General features: G+C 47.3%; 2 protein-coding genes across 3 annotated transcripts in view; both read right to left on the reverse strand.

Annotated features, from left to right (window-relative positions):
- The window catches only part of oprl1 (opiate receptor-like 1), an 80,559-nt gene that overhangs the window by 39,971 nt on the left and 21,803 nt on the right, over nt 1–18,785 (reverse strand). The window lies entirely within an intron of this gene.
- Nucleotides 13,257–15,703, reverse strand: LOC146551385 (uncharacterized). Its single transcript, XM_085259715.1, has 3 exons — nt 15,670–15,703; nt 15,200–15,580; nt 13,257–13,990 (listed from the first exon to the last, which is right to left on the reverse strand). The coding sequence occupies exons 1-3, from the start codon at nt 15,701–15,703 to the stop codon at nt 13,257–13,259; spliced, it is 1,149 nt and encodes a 382-aa protein (XP_085115841.1).

The following is an 18,785-nucleotide window of genomic DNA, read 5'->3' on the forward strand; positions in this document are numbered from 1 at the left end:
AGAACAGGCTGTCTCTGCTCATTATCAGTACCACAGTGGAGGACGACAGAGCGACTCGAGCAGGCTGAAGGACGGGAAAATGCACAAAGTGTTTCTGTGCAAAATAAAACACTCTTCGTAAAGAGAATTTCTCCTTGAAGAAGCATTTACCCTTTGCACACACACAAAGTCTAAAAGACCTGAAAGCATCTGTGTCGGAGGCAGGCATCAAACACATCACGACATCAGTCCACAGAAGGTGGAAAAGCTTCGGTGATGAGATTCTCACAGACCACAATCCAACACACACGGCTCGGACAGAAAATCAGTGGGTTAATGATCCATCAGGGTTAAACCATCTGCTCCCTTCACACTTCTCCTCAGAAAAACATAAAGGAACGAACTGAAAACTGCAGAATTTATTTTAAAATCGAGTTCACGCGACGATATCAGCATTACAGCAGCAGCACGAACAGCTCAACATGCTTTCAACATCTTTCGCCTGCAGGTTCTAAATTCATCCGTCAGCAGACCTGAATCTGCTCACCCTGTTTAACATGTCAAAGGCAGGCACGGAGCACACGTGCTTCCCTCTGCAGAGGCTGCAGAAGGTAATTCAGCTGCAAATTAGCCACAAATCACAGGCTGAGAGGATGTGCTTTAACCTTTTAATGTGTCCTCGAGTCAGCGTGTTACGCAACAACAAATTTAAGAAGTCATTTACCTGTTTCATTGCTGCTTTTATCCAGAGAGCATGCAGACTTAATGGCAGTCTTTTAAGAGCCACTCAGGAAATTAAAACTACGACGATGACAACCCGAGGACTCACCTGCCACTAAAGGAGACGCAGGTGAAGTCGGCTACACGGCGAGCGCTTCAGCATAACTGCCAACCATGAAACAGCAACAGTGGAGCGAAGGCTCCGAATGATTTACATCATCTCACTGAACACATGGAAGGTCGACCAAACCGTACGCGAGTTTGTGACGGTTTCAGACCTCACCGTGTTTGTAGCATCATACGATTATAAACTTGACAGAAACCGACTGCACGCCGCCCTCTGACCAATCGGGCCTGCGTCCTTCACCACATCTGTGATGTCATCACGAAGGTAGCCATTTCCAGGAAAGCACGCAAGCTGGGACTCGAAGCCATGTGACTGTTAGTGACACTGGTCCTGCGCAACGCAACCTCTTTAGTTTACTGCCAGAAACCTCTGGCAGAAGGCGGGACAAAGACACAGCGTGTCTGCAAAAACAACAACAAAAAAAGATCTGCGCTGTGTCACATGAAGCCAGAACAGGGCAGAGCCTGTGGAGTCGGAGGCAGCTGTGGACTTCAACATGCGTCCTTCCTCCCGTTTCCTCACAGCTCAAAGGCTTCCTGTGCTTAGTCCTGACCCGAGCATGCACTCACAGTTGCATCTGCAGGAGTCGTCAACAGACCTGTATGAAGACCTGCAGACACGTGCAGAGCGCAGAGATGTGACGACGTGCGTTTGTCAGAGCCTCACAGCAGCGCTCACTCTGTACCTGCACCCTGAATAATGGATGCTTAAATGTGGAAAAGGAAGTGCTGTGCGTGCTCAGACAGCCGACAGCTCTGCCATCACGCCGCCGGCCTCAGCATGGCCGACTGATGACAGACGCCGTCATAAAACCAGCTGACAGAGCTCATTCATCCTCTTTGGAGCTGCAGATGAGGAGCAGCTTCACTCGTGTTCCTTCATTCAGGTCCAGCTGAGCACTCAGATTAGCTTCATCCTTTTCTTCAGATTTCACTCCTCTGTCCTTTCTTCAGAGAGTCCTAGAAGTGATTTAGGAGCTGGGAAAAACTTAGCATAGATTTGCTTTTATCCATGATGTTTCTAGGAGACTACAAACTGCAGCGGTTCAATTACAGAGTCAGAGGGTGGAAGGAAATCCCACAGTTGGCTCAGTTCGTGTATTTATTAGGTCTGAATAAACAGAAGTGAGAGGCGACCGGCACAGCAGCAGCACTCGGGCATCGAGTTTACTCATGCTTTGTGTTTGGAGGAAAGTTCAGCTTGGCTGTCGGTCCTGTTAGCATGTATGTGGTAAACAGCACCTGTCTAACAGTTTGAAGGATCACAACATTAATTACAAGTGTTTAATAAAGAGAAGCCAGCTGCCCCCCCAGAGCCGCCCGCAGCTTCTTCTTTAACCCGATCGTACGCTCGTCCATCACGGATGTAATCCTACCGCCTGCTGCCCGCTGCACTTGTATGATTCCCAAAGCAGGAAGACAAACAGAAAGCAGGTGAGTGTGTTTGCCTCACAGACTGCCTTTGTGCGAGCTGGCCGTGCGTCTAAACCAAACGTTGCCATCTCCTCTCCAAGATCATTGTCAAGAGGGCGCGGCCGTCATCATGTGTGAAATTAGTTTGGATGGGATTCGATGGGGCTCTGTGGGCACATTCAAAGCTGCTCTAATTAGCATGTGGAGCAGCAGAGGAGATAACCGAGGCTGAGCAGGAAACCGTCGGATGCACATTTACTGCACGTCCTGCAGACTCGGGGACTGATCTGTGCTGTTGGGATTTACGAAAGCCAGTCACAGGTGAGGGCACGTCTGACTGCGAATGTGGGAGCTTCTGTTATTTCAGTGAATCCCAAAAACGCCTGTTCACCACCCTGTTACCCTCAGCCGTCTCTCTGGGGGACTGCAGCGGTGGGTGTAGTAACACGTTCTGGCGTAGCTCAGGCCCAGACTTCCGAGTGGATTTACGGATGTAAAATCGAGGCTACTTTAATCTGGAGAGCACAGTCGGAGACTCTTCATTCCCTCCATCAGATCCTGTGATGAAACATCTCACACCTCCCTCCTCTTATTGTAGTTCTTTGCTCCTCTTCATCATTCCTTCACCATCCTCCAGTCTCAGCCCTGCTTTCTGGTTCCTGCTTTAGTCCTTCTTCATCATCAACGCGTTTCTTCATCAAACCAATCAAATTTATTGATCGGTGCACACAGGCAAGAATCGATCGAGGTCTCCTCGATTTAAAGGGCCAGCACTCCAACTGTGGAGGCCGGAGTCCTACAGTAAACCCACCACTCTGCTGCCTTAGTTTTAGGTAAGCAGCAGCACCGTCCTCGGTTACCAGGTGAGCGGCCTCGGCGCCGAGCTGTAGCTTTCGTTGTTGGGGCTGAAACAGGGCAGTGTTTTCTTCTGCATGTGCTGCGAGCTGTGCCGTGACAGAAATCACGTACTCGACAAATAGATCCCATTTTCAGGTTTGTCCACGATGCCGGAGGATCTGCCCGACACTCTTCCTCTTTTTAAATACAAATTGATTTCATAATAGCTTTCTTGATAAACATCACAGTGCTCTTCTTCTTCCTCTCGTCTTCCTCTTCACATCACCCTCCACCTGTCCCTTAACTTTTCTGTTTCTGTTTTTTTCTTCAGTAAGTGCTGTAAATGCAGGTTTTAGAGGCACATCACTCATTTTTACCTCTAAATGGCCTAGAGCTCTTCATGCTCCTCTTCTTCCCCCCTCCCTCCCGCCTCCACCCACTCTCCTCCTTAATTAACAATTCAATTCCCAGCATGCTTCATGGGCACATTCCTGCTTTCTCAGCCCATCTTTTCATTTTCCTCTCTGACTGTTATCTACATATGAATCCACATTTGCTCTGCTGTTCATGGGGCTCACACACACATACGAGAGGATAACCTGCTGGCCAAAAACCTCGTCTGCGCTTTATTAACAACAGCTCAGCTGTGAACATGACCTATGCTGCTCTTTGTTAACACTGCACATGATTTATTTTAGGGATCTATGTGATTCTTTGATGGCTGCAATCAATACAACAATAAGTCCCAGAAAAGCCATGTGTGATGACACCAAGTTAAATACAGCTTATTAAAAAAGAGGAATATTTATGACCTGCAGCTTGTGATGGAACAGACACAGAGCTCAATAACAGTCAGATTACTGCGCTCGTTTAGAAGCTGCTGCGATGCGTTCACTGTACGCTCACACATAATGGGTTTGCTTTCTGCAGTCTTCTCTGCCTCTCACACCAACTGCTTTTAAGCACACACTCACACACACACCATTAATTATTAATTAATCAGCTCGTTTTCATTCAGCAACAGAGCCGGCGCGCACACGTAGGTGAGGAGGAGAAAGATAGAACAGACTAAACGTTTCAGAAGTGCACACTACCTTTATTTATACTGAACAAAGGGAAAACAAATGCAAACTGCATCCAGGGCAAAAACATCTGCATTACACTGCTAACATCTGCAAGACAGCATGCTAACGCTAAGCTAGTCAAGAATGTTAAAGCTGAGTGTGCAGACTCCAGCCCAGCAGCCAGAGCCTGAACTCCAACAGGTAACAAACTGAAGAGCAATCGGGCTGTTTCTACCTGTTCATGTTTCTATAGCAGCATCACCTTGACGACCGTAAATACTGCGAGAACATTCATGTGTGTCATCATTAGGGACAGCGATTTGTGTTGGTGTGTGTGTGAAAGTAGCCTCAGGTTTATATGTTAATTGTAATTATGTAACAGTGTTTCAGGTCATTTTACACAGTGATGCCACAAATTACTCCCTTTGGCAAGTAATTAAGTAACATATTTTTAACAAAAGTAATGTGTAATAGATTACTTATTTTGAGTAATGACACCACCACACTTTCACAGCCTCTCTCTCTTCAGGATTAATTTCTCTTTCTCACCGTTCTCGTCAAACACGCTACTGCAGGTCTGACCCAAAAGCCGCACAATTAACTCAGCTTATCCTCCTCTGCCTCCTCCTCCTCCGCCTTGCTCTGTCGTCTTTGCTTCCTTCAGGATTACACTGCATGGCAGTGACAGACACACAAACACAGTGATGGGACTTTAATGGATTGTGGTGTTTTAAAATTGCTCTCAGTACCGCAGTTCTGCAGAGAAACTTGAAATGAGGTGGACCTGTGAGGGTGTTTCAGACTCAAACGTGTGACGAAGGCTTTATTTGAACAATATTCGGACCAAATCGAGGCTCTTTGGGTTTTATAAGGTCGTGCCATATCAGTTCGGCTGTGACGCTTAGAGCCTGCGATGGCGCCACTCAGCATGATGCGTTCACAGAAGTTGAAAAAAAAAAATCACAGCTGTCCATTCACACTCCATCTGTCCGCACATTGCTTCCTACTGTAATGCAAATGAAGCACCCCCCGGTCAGAAATCATGCCGGCCCTGCATTGTTAGGAATCAGGAGCAGGTCCTGCAGATGTGGGGCCATGTTTGGGCAGAGCCGAGCACAAATTGGCCGTGCTGATGGTAAATGGCCTGGCTCTGCTTCACCATCTGAGGTCCTCATTAAGGGAAATGCCTCGCAGAGGTCCAGAGTGGGGATGATTGCACACGTCATTAACCAGCCAACACCATGCAGTCTGTGTGTGTGTGCGCGCCTGTGAGTGTGTGTTTTTGAGTCTGTGTGCGTGCAGAGACAATCTCGTGGCGTAGAGAGGAAATGATATGACTGAGCCAAGCTGCATGTTCAACACCAGACGAGCCACCTGCGTTTGGCTAGACGCTGCCACCTTCTCACTTCAGCCTCCATGTCTGCTGAAACTATGAACTCGTTTCTCCACAGATGAAAGAAAACAGCGCCCTTTAGAACAGCACGCAGCAACACTACATATGAGCGGGCGTAGGGAGGTTTGGGGTCTTCACTCACCCCCGTTCTGTTAGCCGTCAGGGCGGGGGGGCTGGGAGGAGGTGCTGGCCGTCGGATTGGGGTCTGGGATGCGGGGCTCCCTGCTACTGCAGATAAGGAGGTGGTCTGGTTTCCTCCACCCCAGAGAGAAGGGTTACATCTCCTGGGTCCGGGTACGGTTTCCCCCTCTGGGGGCGGGGTTACCTGGACCTGGGGTATAGAGTATGTTTGGGGAGTGTGATTGTGTAACAGTGTCTATTTGTGTCTGTCTCCAAGTCGGGTGAGTGCCGAGTGTTTGTTTGTGTATATGGGGGTGGGAATGCATGTTTGTGTCTGCGTGCGCCTGTTCATCGGTGTCTATATGTCAGGTTGGGTCTTAGACTCCACCTCTCTGGGAACATCTCAAGCTCTCCAAAGGCCTATCTCCCCTCACCACACTCCCTGCCAGTGGCCGATGCCCTCAGACGTTGGTGTGTTGGTGATTCTTGGTGTCTGGGGCTGGGCGCTCATGTATGTACCGACTCACTCCTGGTGGCCGATTGGCGGGGCCTGGCGCCTGTGGGCCGGCTGGGACCCTTCCTGGGGGTGGGGTGCCGGCCCGGTCCTCTCTGGCACAGCTGGCAGAGCCGCGGGCACGTCACTGCAGCCCCCTCTGGCCTCTGCTCCGTGGCTGCTGGGTGACCTCTCGTTTGGGGCTCTCCTCAGCTCTTCCCAGGAGGGTGGCACGGTTCCCCCCCTTTGGTGGTCCTCCTTGAGTCCTTGTATTCTGGGGCCTCTGGATGTCTGTAGCCTGGATCTCCTCCATACCTGCTTCATGCCCTGGGGGGCGGGGCTATGGCTCCCCACACCCTCTAGCAGATCATTACATGAAGGAACCTTTTAAATACAAGCATGCTGATCCACACAGGTGTGCCCACAGGTGTACACAGACACAAACTACAGCTTTCTTGGCTGCTACCTCAAAGCACATTGTGCGCTGTCTATCTTGCGTGCTGCACAATATCGTTTAATATTTAGTATCTACTGATATCTACTGCTAGCTAGTTTATTGTGATGGTGCCGTTTTTTTTATTATGTTGCTCTTTGTTGTTTGCTTTCTCTTCTGTTTTTTTCTCCATACAGGTGATCCAGGTGTTTTGTTTGTTTTTCTTTCTTTCTTCCCCCCCTTTCTCACCATCTCTTCTCCCCTCTATTTTTCTTTCTCTCCCTCTCTTTCTTTCATTCTTTCTCCCTGTCCTATCCCCCAGTCATGTTAATGGCTGGTTGAGCCAATCTTAGCAGCAACAAGTGCAATCAAGCATTTGTGATAACTGGCAATGAGCCTGTTTCAGCACCATGGAGGAAGTTCGGCCCACTCTTCTTTGCAGAATTGTTGTGTGTGTTTTGGATCATTGTCCTGCTGCAGAACCCAACCGTGCTTCAACTCGAACAGATGGCCGGATGTTTTGGTAGACGGCAAAATTCATGGTTCCATTTACCACAGCAAGTCTTCCAAATCATGAGGCAGCAAAACAGCTCCAGACCATCACTCTACTACCAACACACTTTACTGCTGGTATGATGTTGCTTTTCAGAAAGTCTGTGTCCTATTACATGTGGCTGGGACACACACCATTACAAGTTCAACGTTTGTCTCGTCAGTCCACAGAGTACTTTCCCTAAAGTCTTGGAGCTCATCGAGACCATTCCAGGCAGACTCTTTGTTCCTTCTGCTTAGCAGTGGTTTTCTCCTTGAACCACGGACCCCATTGTTGCCCAGTCTCTTTCTTGTGGTGGAGTCATGAACACCAACCTTGACTGAGGCAAGTGAGGCCTGCGGTCCTTTAGATGTTGTTCTGGGGTCTTTTGTGACCTCTTGGGATTATTTTGGTCAGCCGGGCATTCTTAACCCTATTTCACTCACATGTGCTGCACCAGTGTACCAGTAATGTCATGTGACGATAAAAGTGATTAGATTTGATTATTTTGTTTGTCATTTGTTTATCTCAGTTTTTCCTCCTTAATAATAAACACCTTCATCTAAAAACTATATTTTGTTTTTAATTGTGTTATCTTTGTCTAATGTTTAAGTTTGTTTGATGATCTGAAACATTTAAATGTGACAAACATAGAAAAAAATAGAAAATCAAGAAGGGTACAAACACTTTTTCACACACCTGTATCATCAGGTGACCCTGAATCCTCCCTTAGTTATGCTGCAATAGACGTAGGCTGTTTTCCTTTCCAGTCACCTTCTTCACTCACTATGTGTTAACAGACCTCTCTGCATTGAATCATATCTGTTATTAACCTCTGTCTCTCTTCCACAGCATGTCTTTATCCTGTCTTCCTTCTCTCATCCCAACCAATCACAGCAGATGGCCCCGCCCCTCCCTGAGCCTGGTTCTGCTGGAGGTTTCTTCCTGTTAAAAGGGAGTTTTTCCTTCCCACTGTCGCCAAAGTGCTGCTCATAGGGGGTCATATGATTGTTGGGCTTTTCTCTGTATCTATTATTGTACGATCTACTGTACAATATAAAGCGCCTTGAGGCGACTGTTGTTGTCATGGCTGTGTGAAGGTAGGCAGGAATGGTGGACCCAAGAGCTGGACTTGCAGAGGCAAAGTGAACTCAAAACATGCGGTGTTACAGAACAGAAAACTAGCTAAACTGGGAAAGAAAAAAATAACAGGCAGGCTGGCAAACAGAACACACAGTGAAGTATGAGGGACAATGCGACAACGAGCTGGGGCAGACACTAAATACAAGAGGTGACAGGACTGAGAAGAAACAGCTGGGAGACACGGACGAGACAGGGAGAGTACAAAACTGAAGGCACTGACATAAGGCACAGACCTACAAAGTAAAACAGGAAGTACACGACAGACACAGGGATCCAGACGAGACACAGAACTTAACAGACTCATGAGCAGACATAACAACATCATGGACAGACAGAGGGAACAGAGAGAAGTGGGACCAGGGCAGCACAGAAGCCTAACAAATGGCAAATCATAATGGAAAACACAATCAGAATAAACAAGAACATAAAATACGATAAAACAACACAAAACCCTGAGTCGTCAGACTCAGGACCACGACAGTTGTCATTTGGCACTGTATAAATAAAACTGAAATTGAATTAAAAGTCGGGTCCATGCCAGGAAACCAACAAATTTAAACCAACAAACGGGGAGAGTCATGATAAATCCAACAGAAAACAAACCTGAGAAGGACTGCACTTTGCATCTTTCAAAATAAACCACAAAGTATCGAACGGTCACAGGAGGCACCCAAAGACAGACGGATTCGTCCCCGAATCTCAGATAACGACCGTCGTTTGTTCTTCAGAGCTCTCTGTTCGGATCCAGCTCATTAAATGAATATGAAGAAAAAACGGGAGCAGACAGATGATGAAGATAATCAGAGATGAAAGCATAAAAACAGATAATGAGGGACACAAGCAGAAGAAAGGACCGAGGGCTTCTCCTGCCTCTCCTCGTCCTTTTCTTCTCACTTCTTCAGCTGCTCCGTGATTGAAATGTTCGGCTGATTGGCTGTTCAAAGCCACTCTTCTTCTTCTTTGACAGTGAGAGATGAGCACAAAGTGCACAGATACCAGACATGAAGCAAAGGGAAGAAGAACCAGAGGAAATTAATATTTAACATAAACACAAACATAAAACTAACCTGATGGTACTTCAATTAAAAGCCAGTGTAAAAAAGTGACACCGTATAGAGTGTTGGAGACCCAAACAGAGAGAACTGCAGTAGTCCAGTCTAGTGGTGATCGATACGTTTGTCCAGGTCTTTAGGAGGAAGATGAGACATCGCTTTGGCAATTTCACCGAACTGATGAAAACTGTTTTTCACAGCTTGGTTCTCTCATTTAAAGATCCGACTAAAGACACTCTGAGGTTTCTAACAGTCTGAGAATGATGACAAGCGAGAGGACCGAGGCTCTGAGTTAGCTCATCCAAAGGGGCGTGGCATCCAAAAACAATCAGTTCAGTCTGGTTTTTGTTTAGGGTGAGAAAACTCTGTGTTAACAGCTTTAACATCATGTAGACGGTTAAGCAGAGGCTGCAGTGGGACAGAGACATCCAGTTTCAAGGGGAAGTACATTTGGATGTCATCAGCATAACAGTGTTTTCTGAAAATAGATCCCAAAGACAGCATGTATAAGGAGAAGAGACTTGGACTGAAAACAGACCCCTGTGTCACACCACAACTAACAGCGGCAGAGGAAGAGGAGTGTTTCCCAGAAACATACCTCTGTGACGGCTATGAGTTAAACCATGATAAAACTGAGCCTCTGAGACCAACAACGTGTTCAAGTCTGGATGAAAAATGTTCTGATCAAAGGTGGCAGTCAAATCTAAAAGGACTAAAACAGCAGAACAACCCGAGTCGACAGTTAAAAGAAGAAGATTAAAAAGCGTCGTCTCAGCACTGTGACGAGATTCAAAACCAGACCGGAACACTTCACGAACGCTTTGAGGGTCTAAAAATCTCTGAAGGTGCTTAAACACAACTATTTGGACATATAACAGAGTTTAGAGGCCGGCCTGTAGTTAGAATTTGGATCTTTGTTTTTAATAATGGGCTGCACAACTGCATGTTTGAAAGCAGCTGGTACACAACCTGATGACAAGGAAGCATTTAATAAAAATGAAACACTAGGCCCAATAACATGAAGAGCGTTCTTTCGGCTCCCAACCGGCTCTTCAGGTTGTTTTGTTGCTTTAATTAATTTATTATCAACAACAATATAAAATTATGCACAAAAGAAATTACTAATGTAAAAAAAACCGGGGTTTTAATTATATATGTTTATATATAAAAATATGCGGTGGCCCCTAGAGACAAAGCACGTACAAACTCCAAAACACATTTCTAGCATTAACTGAACTTCAAAACAGAGCTACTAGATCACTTAAATTACACAATTGAAAGCATATGTGTATGGTTTGTTTATTTATACACAAGCACTCATATATATTTAAATAATTTAAAAAAATGTTCATTTACCTGTTACTGCCACACAACAAATCTGGTCCTTGGTACTTCCTGGCTTGTGTAGCCACTCGGTAACAAAAGCTCAACACTGCCCCCTAGCATCCTGGAGCACTTCTGTTGTGTTTTGTACGTGTTTTGGAGTTTGTACGTGTTTTTTCTCTAGGGGCCACCGTAAATATACTTTTATTTACTCACTCCACATAAAATGTATTAAATAAATCATATGATACAAAAAACAAAAGCTTTAAAAGCTTTTCACAAAGTGCAGAGGAAGCCTCCATAGAAACGGTGGCAAAGGGGTTAATCACACAATGAGAAATATTCAAAAAAACTCGGGGTTTGTGACTGATGACGCTGGACAGAAAAGCAAATTTTGCAGCTCTAACAGTGGTCTATAGTAGGACGCCCAAAGACACCTGGAGTTTGTCCTTTTTCCACTTTGTCTCTGCACGTCGACATTTGCATCTGAGAGCACGAGTGGTTTCATGCAGCCAAGGGTGACGTGAAGATTTAGCGTTTAGTCCTGACATCAGCGACAGAGTACCAGAGCATGTAGAGTTAAAAAGGTCAGCCGGACCTTTAACAGGCAGTTCCACGCTGAGGTCGGCATCGTAGAGGACAGAGTTTGGAAAAGTGGAGGCAAAGTGAATTTCTCATAAATGAAAAAACACTGAAGTGTCAAAGTTTAAAGATGGGCACATGCTAGGTCTCTCTAAAAACACAGTATCAATACACACTGTGCTAAGTCATTACTGTGTTTCTGTCAAACATGCTGACACAGTGCTCATTACATGAGTGTCATTTATAGGTTAAAAGTTTTGCTAACACTGTTGCTTCACAGCACTCGAGTCCAACCTCACAACTTTCAATGTGCACAATGTAACAAAAGCCCTGACATAAATATAGCCCAGTACAGCCACTGCACTTCTTTCACTCAACCTGAGCTCAGTCTCCACCTCTTTGCTGTCCCTGTGTGTAAACAGACTCCGCCTCCACTGCTTGGAGGCGTGGGCTTGATGTGGTCAGACTTTTGATTCGCATGTACTGCAGGTATGTGTTCAGTCGAAACGCTCGTGTTTACATCGTTTGAAACATCGGCGTGTATTAAACGAAGCATCGATGCACAAAGAATCTGAGTAGACAAATCTAATCTAATCTAATAGTTCGAGTTACTTGATGAACGGTTGCGGCCCTGGTTCAGTCTTTTCCCTCTCAGCAGGGGAGCTTCAGCCGCTCGCCTGGCTCTCCTCCTCTGTTAGACATGCACAGGTGATACCTTCAGGTGATTTCTCTTCAGTGTTTCCTCTCACTGCAGCCTCACATTTGCATTATTGTATAGTTTCGTGTTCCCAAGCGCACTGCGGGCTCCTGTAGCTGGTTAGGTTTAGACTTCAGCGTGTTGGAACAAGCGTGCAAAGCCTGGTTGATGGGAACAGATCCAGGACGGTAAAACATTTTGTTTGATTTAGGAGACTTCTGGCCAAAAGAACGCTGGCAATAAAAAAGCTGAGCCAGAGTGAGCGCAGCGTGGATGACTGATGAGCTTTGGTTGAAGTGCAGACGTGGAGCATCAGTCATTGGTCCTATGGCTCAGTTTAACCTCATCACTGCTCTCCTATAAAAGAAATACCTCCAGAGCGCCCAGGCCGGCCTGCAGACGTCAGACTCTGAGGGGAAAACAGCGAGCGTGAAGCCAAACAGCTTCTGTCCCTCTGAGAGTCAGTCGGTCAGAACCAAGCCTCCTCCACAAAAACAGACAGCACTGATGGTCTGGACACCTCATGGGTGGCGTTTAGCCGTCACCATCTTGTTTTCCTGGCACCACTAGTAACTATATGTTATCAGCTGATGCTAACTACCTATGTTATCAGACTGTATGGGAGCATCGCACAGACTCAGACACCTGGAAATCAGTATCATCCAATCAAAACAATAGAATTTTACTCATTAAACCTGGAGCTCCACTTTCTTGGATGCTCTGTTAATACAGTGACCTCACAGCAGCCATGTTATTGGTCACATGATCCAGCTCAGCCTAGCAGACAGCTAGCAGCTTCATCTGCCTGTGTCACCATCCACCTGTCAGTCAAAGAGGCAGCACCCCTATTATTGCAAACAGGTGAGATCTAAAACCATCATCCCTCCACACATGTGCTATGAAGGGCCAGAATACTAACGGAGACCAGACAGTTTATTTCTGCAGGTGTAAAGATGAACGACCCACCTCTTCCTCCCACAGTACAAGAATAATAATTCACACTGTCCTGTCACCTGGACATTTGACACAGAGACCATCAATAACAGGTTCATGCAAAGCTCCAGTTAATAACACAGACAGGTTATACACATCAGGCTTTGCTGGGAGCCCAGTAAAACTGAGGGTGAAGAAAGGACGGCCGTCTGAGTTTAAAAACATGTAATGTTTATTATAAACTGACACACACAGACACAGACGTCTCCTTCCTCTTCAGCTGTCTTTCTGTCATTCACTCTGGAAACCTGTGAGCCGGTGTTAGACGGGCAGACAGGAACACTGACAGCGTTTTCAGTGCTGTGTGTTTCGTCTGCAGTCAGTACTGTGTTACTGCTGCTGAGAACCACGAACACTCAGTTTACAGTGTTTCTGTTCATGCAAGTGAGAACAGGGGCAGGGACCTGCTTCTGTTTAATAATCAGCTGTGCACAGCAGCTGAAGAAGAGTCTGGCCTGCTCCTCGCACAGTATGATACCGATCATGACCGTACGGACACAGTCAAGGACACTGTCACGGACACGGTCACTGACACGGTCATGGACACAGTCACGGACACAGTCACTGACACGGTTATGGACATGGTCACGGTCACTGACACGGTCACTGACACGATCACGGACACAGTCATGGACACAGTCACTGACATGGTCATTGACACGGTCACTGACACGGACACAGCCACTGACACGGTCACTGACACGGTTATGGACACGGTCACGGTCACTGACACGATCACGGACACAGTCACGGACACAGTCACTGACACGGTCACTGACGCGGTCACTGACACGGTCACGGACACAGTCACTGACACGGACACAGTCACGGACACGGTCACGGACACAGTCACTGACACGGTCACTGACACGGTTATGGACACGGTCACGGTCACTGACACGATCACGGACACGGTCACTGACACAGTCACTGACACGGTCACTGACATGGACACAGTCACTGACACGGTCACTGACACGGTCACGGACACAGTCACTGACACGGACACAGTCACGGACACGGTCACTGACACGGTCACGGACACAGTCACTGACACGGACACAGTCACTGACACGGTCACTGACACGGTCACTGACACGGTCACGGACACAGTCACTGACACGGACACAGTCACGGACACAGTCACTGACACGGTTATGGACATGGTCACGGTCACTGACACGGTAACTGACACGGTCATGGACACAGTCACTGACACGGTCATGGACACAGTCACGGACACAGTCACTGACACGGTTATGGACATGGTCACGGTCACTGACACGGTCACTGACACGGTCACTGACACGATCACGGACACAGTCACGGACACAGTCACTGACATGGTCATTGACATGGTCACTGACACGGACACAGCCACTGACACGGTCACTGACACGGTTATGGACACGGTCACGGACACGGTCACTGACACAGTCACTGACACGGTCACTGACATGGACACAGTCACTGACACGGTCACGGACACAGTCACTGACACGGACACAGTCACGGACACAGTCACGGACACGGTCACTGACACGGTCACGGACACAGTCACTGACACGGACACAGTCACTGACACGGTCACGGACACAGTCACAGTCACTGACACGGACACAGTCACGGACACAGTCACTGACACGGTTATGGACATGGTCACGGTCACTGACACGGTAACTGACACGGTCATGGACACAGTCACTGACACGAACACAGTCACTGACACGGTCATGGACACAGTCACTGACACGGTCATGGACACAGTCACGGACACAGTCACTGACACGGTTATGGACATGGTCACGGTCACTGACACGGTAACTGACACGGTCATGGACACAGTCACTGACACGGACACAGTCACTGACACGGTCACTGACACGGTTATGGACACGGTCACGGTCACTGACACGATCACGGACACAGTCACGGACACAGTCACTGACATGGTCATTGACACGGTCACTGACATGGACACAGCCACTGACACGGTCACTGACACGGTTATGGACACGGTCACGGTCACTGACACGATCACGGACACAGTCACGGACACAGTCACTGACACGGTCACTGACACGGACACAGTCACTGACACGGTCACTGACACGGTCACGGACACGGTCACGGACACAGTCACTGACACGGACACAGTCACGGACACAGTCACGGACACGGACACAGTCACTGACACGGTCACTGACACGGTTATGGACACGGTCACGGTCACTGACACGATCACGGACACAGTCACGGACACAGTCACTGACACGGTCACTGACATGGACACAGTCACTGACACGGTCACTGACACGGTCACTGACACGGTCACTGACACGGACACAGTCACGGACACAGTCACGGACACGGTCACTGACACGGTCACGGACACAGTCACTGACACGGTCACTGACACGGTCACGGACACGGTCACTGACACGGACACAGTCACGGACACAGTCACTGACACGGTTATGGACACGGTCACGGACACGGTTACGGTCACTGACACGGTCACTGACACGGTTATGGACACGGTCACGGTCACTGACACGGACACGGTCATGGACACAGTCACTGACACGGACACAGTCACTGACACGGTTATGGACACGGTCACTGACACGGTCACTGACACGGTCATGGACACAGTCACCGACACAGTCATGGACAGTCACTGACACAGTCACCGACAGTCACTGGCACAGTCATGGACAGTCACTGACACAGTCACCGACAGTCACTGGCACAGTCATGGACAGTCACCGGCACAGTCACCGACAGTCACTGACACAGTCATGGACAGTCATGTCAGTGAGCAAGCAGGCAGCAGTACCTGCTGCACACCTGACGTCTGAACCGTAGCACCGACTTTATCGAACATTCAAACACAACAGAGCGATTTCTTATTCAAGGTGAATTAATTCATGTGCACTGATTATTCTCTAAGAGGAAAACATCACAGCCACCAAAAACCACACTGCTTATCTTAGCTTAGAAAGTTCATTACTTTTAGCAATTAATCAGCATAGAAATTGCAAATCTTTACATTTCTAATAGAACCAGTGCGGTGAGTCCAGGTTAGAGCGCATCACACTGGCACTTTGAAACTGGTCGGTCGAGGTTTTGTAAGTGCCGGAACTCCTCCCAGCGTCTCTGCTTTATCTGTCACACCTGAACAGAGACACGCAAGTTTCTCTGCAGCAGCCATCAAAGGCGTCACTGTGATGTCACTTCACACAGCAGCAAGTTAGTAATTCAAATCAAACTTCTGAGAAAGCAAACCACTGGCCTGTCTTTTCTAGCCTGAATCCCCCCTCCCCCCGCCCCCCCACCAACAGGAAGGGGGCTGGTTTATGAGCCGAGTGCAGCCAGACACCTGGGGGTAATACACCAGAATCCGATACACCAGGGCGCAATGTCCGGTCATCCGTGTTTTCTACACTCACTGCTGGAGCCTCATGTGGACATTAGAGGAACTGCAGCTTATGGTGCTTCAGTGTTTTTCAGTGAATCCAAATAAAAAAGTGGAATGAATAAACAGATTTCATGAACAAAGGTAGATTACAGAGCCTACGTGTCCTTCATTGTGTGGAGGAGAGCAAGCCATCCTGTAATGCAGCATTACAGATTTCCTAAACTTTCCTCTTTGTGCTTTTTCCTGTTTCAGTCTATTTTCTGTAAAAACTTCAAAAAAACAGCCGTGAGCTTGACCTCCACCTCCACACACCACCATCCCACTGCTGCACAGACTTTCCCTCAGATGATTGAAAACACAGACAAAGTGTTGGTTTTGGCCTTTGTGATGATAACGGTGAATGTAATCTGACAGAATGAAGCGCCGACTAATGGAGGTCAGACTTGACACAATGCGTGTGAATGCGTTTTCGTTTTTCTACGACTCTCAACGCAGAAAATCACACTTGGACCATCTGTGTGTAATTATCTATTCAGTCGGCTCCAAGCCTCCGAGCCAAAGCACGAACGTTTGATGTCTCTCTCCCTGCACGGACACTTTTGGATGTTATCCACAAACCACCAACCGACAGACACCTGCAGCCTGAAACCTTTCCAATCGTGGCTCACGATGAGTCTTTCTTCATTCGAATCACCTTTTCTTAGCTCACATTGTTTAATGGGTTTCCGTGAAGATGCTTAAACAGTTGTTAACACTGTTACAGATTGCATCGTCTGATCATTGCAGATGTACGAACCTCTGCTGGGCGTCAGGTCAGCTGAGAGAGCAACAATTATTCTCCATACCTGAGGCGACACATGCTGTGTAGGTGGTTACAACTAGCCCGCTAACTTACTCTGTGTTTGTCACAGGCTGGGTCTCCGACCCAGCACTTTGAGCTTTCTTTGTATTGTTCTCATTTTTTGAGATGTTGTTAGTTTTGTGGTATTTCCTATTTGCCTTTAGTTTAGGCAGTTATTGTTCCTGGGTTTTCTGTTTGAGTTCTTGCATTATTCATCACGTATTTGGTATGTTAAGTTTGTATTGTCATGTCTAGTTTTAGTGTTTCCTGTTTTATTCTGACAGTGTCATGTGTTCTTTGGTCATTGTATTTAGTTTCACTCCTCCTGGTCCTGTCATTAGATTCATGTCAGTCAGCTGTTTCCTCATGTGTCGCCACTTCCCCTGATCACCTCATGTCTGTATTTAAGCCTTTTGTTTTCTTCATGCCATTGTCAGTTCGTCTGTTTATTCTCACCAGAGTCATAGTCTGTTTATTTTTCCACCTCGGTCATAGTTATAGTTTTTGGTCTTAGTACCTTTAGTGTTTTGTTTCTTAGTGTTTTGTCAGTTCAGTGTTTTGTTTCTTAGTGTTTTGCCTGTTTGCTTTGGTCTCTTGGTTCATTTCCTGCCGTCATCACAATAAAGGTTCACTTTTCTGTTAATCATTACTATTCCTCGTCATCATCTGCTTTTGGGTCCTGTTTCCGCACACATCGGCGCACCCCGCCGTGACAGTGTTGGCTGGTACTGCAGAAAGTGAGCTCCTCATCTTTGCTCTGTGCCAGTGGAGGATTTACTGATGGATGGTTTCGCAGGAAGTTTGTATGGACTGTTGATACACAGACATTTTCAGAGCTTCAGGATTAACTGGACAAGAAGCAGATAACAGAAACGGTGTTGAACTGTTCAGCTTGTATTTGGCTGCCCATGACCACACTCAGCATGGAAACCAGAAGACCGTCCGAACAACACACACACACACACACACACACACACACACACACACACACACACACACACACACACACATAGCAAGAGGTCCAAAGAGATGTAAGTAATGGCGGCCATCATTAGGCTGAAAACAAAAATAAGCCAATCAGAGCGGAGAAAGTTTAAAAGTGTCCAGATCATTGTTAAAAAGACGGGCCGCACTGAGCCGACCACAGAAGATATGATGTGCTTCTAAGTGAAGTCAGCTCTCACTCATACAGCAGCTGGACCTGTAGCTAGCAACACACTGTGCACACACTCAGACTGTGTGTTTGCTGGAGTTTGCTGAGCTAACAGAGACATCCTTGCTCACTAAGACTGGCTGTAGGGACATGGAACATCACTTCTCTGTTGGGAAAGGAGCCAAAGCTACTGCAGACCACAGAAGACGGCCATGAAAACAAACTTCACAGCAGCTAACTAGGTCAGAGACAGCCAGATCACTGTAAACATCTACGATCCAGAGTCGCCCTCATAGATGGAGATACAGAGCGTTTACAACCAAGTGCAAACCTCTGGTTACACTCCAGGATGGAACGCCTTGCAGAGGCTCGAGGAACCGAGGGGATGAATGACCCGACACGACCGTCTCACATACAGATGTGTTCAACAAGCGCAAAAGGATACAAGGTTCCAGTTATGATCTGGGAAT

This window comes from Mchenga conophoros, linkage group LG20, assembly GCF_057382185.1.
Source record: "Mchenga conophoros isolate Kocher_MC1m ecotype Shallow Benthic linkage group LG20, M_conophoros_male_GT1.1, whole genome shotgun sequence".
Classification (NCBI taxonomy): domain Eukaryota; kingdom Metazoa; phylum Chordata; class Actinopteri; order Cichliformes; family Cichlidae; genus Mchenga; species Mchenga conophoros.

Coding starts and splice junctions, on each gene's coding strand:
- LOC146551385 (XM_085259715.1), bottom strand. CDS start 15,703: ATGACTGTGTCAGTGACTGTCGGTGACTGTGCCG. Junction 15,581..15,669: donor GACTGTCGGTGACTGTGCCG/GTGACTGTCCAT, acceptor TGACTGTGTCAG/TGACTGTCCATGACTGTGTC. Junction 13,991..15,199: donor CCGTGTCAGTGACCGTGTCA/GTGACTGTGTCC, acceptor ACCGTGTCAGTG/ACCGTGTCAGTGACCGTGTC.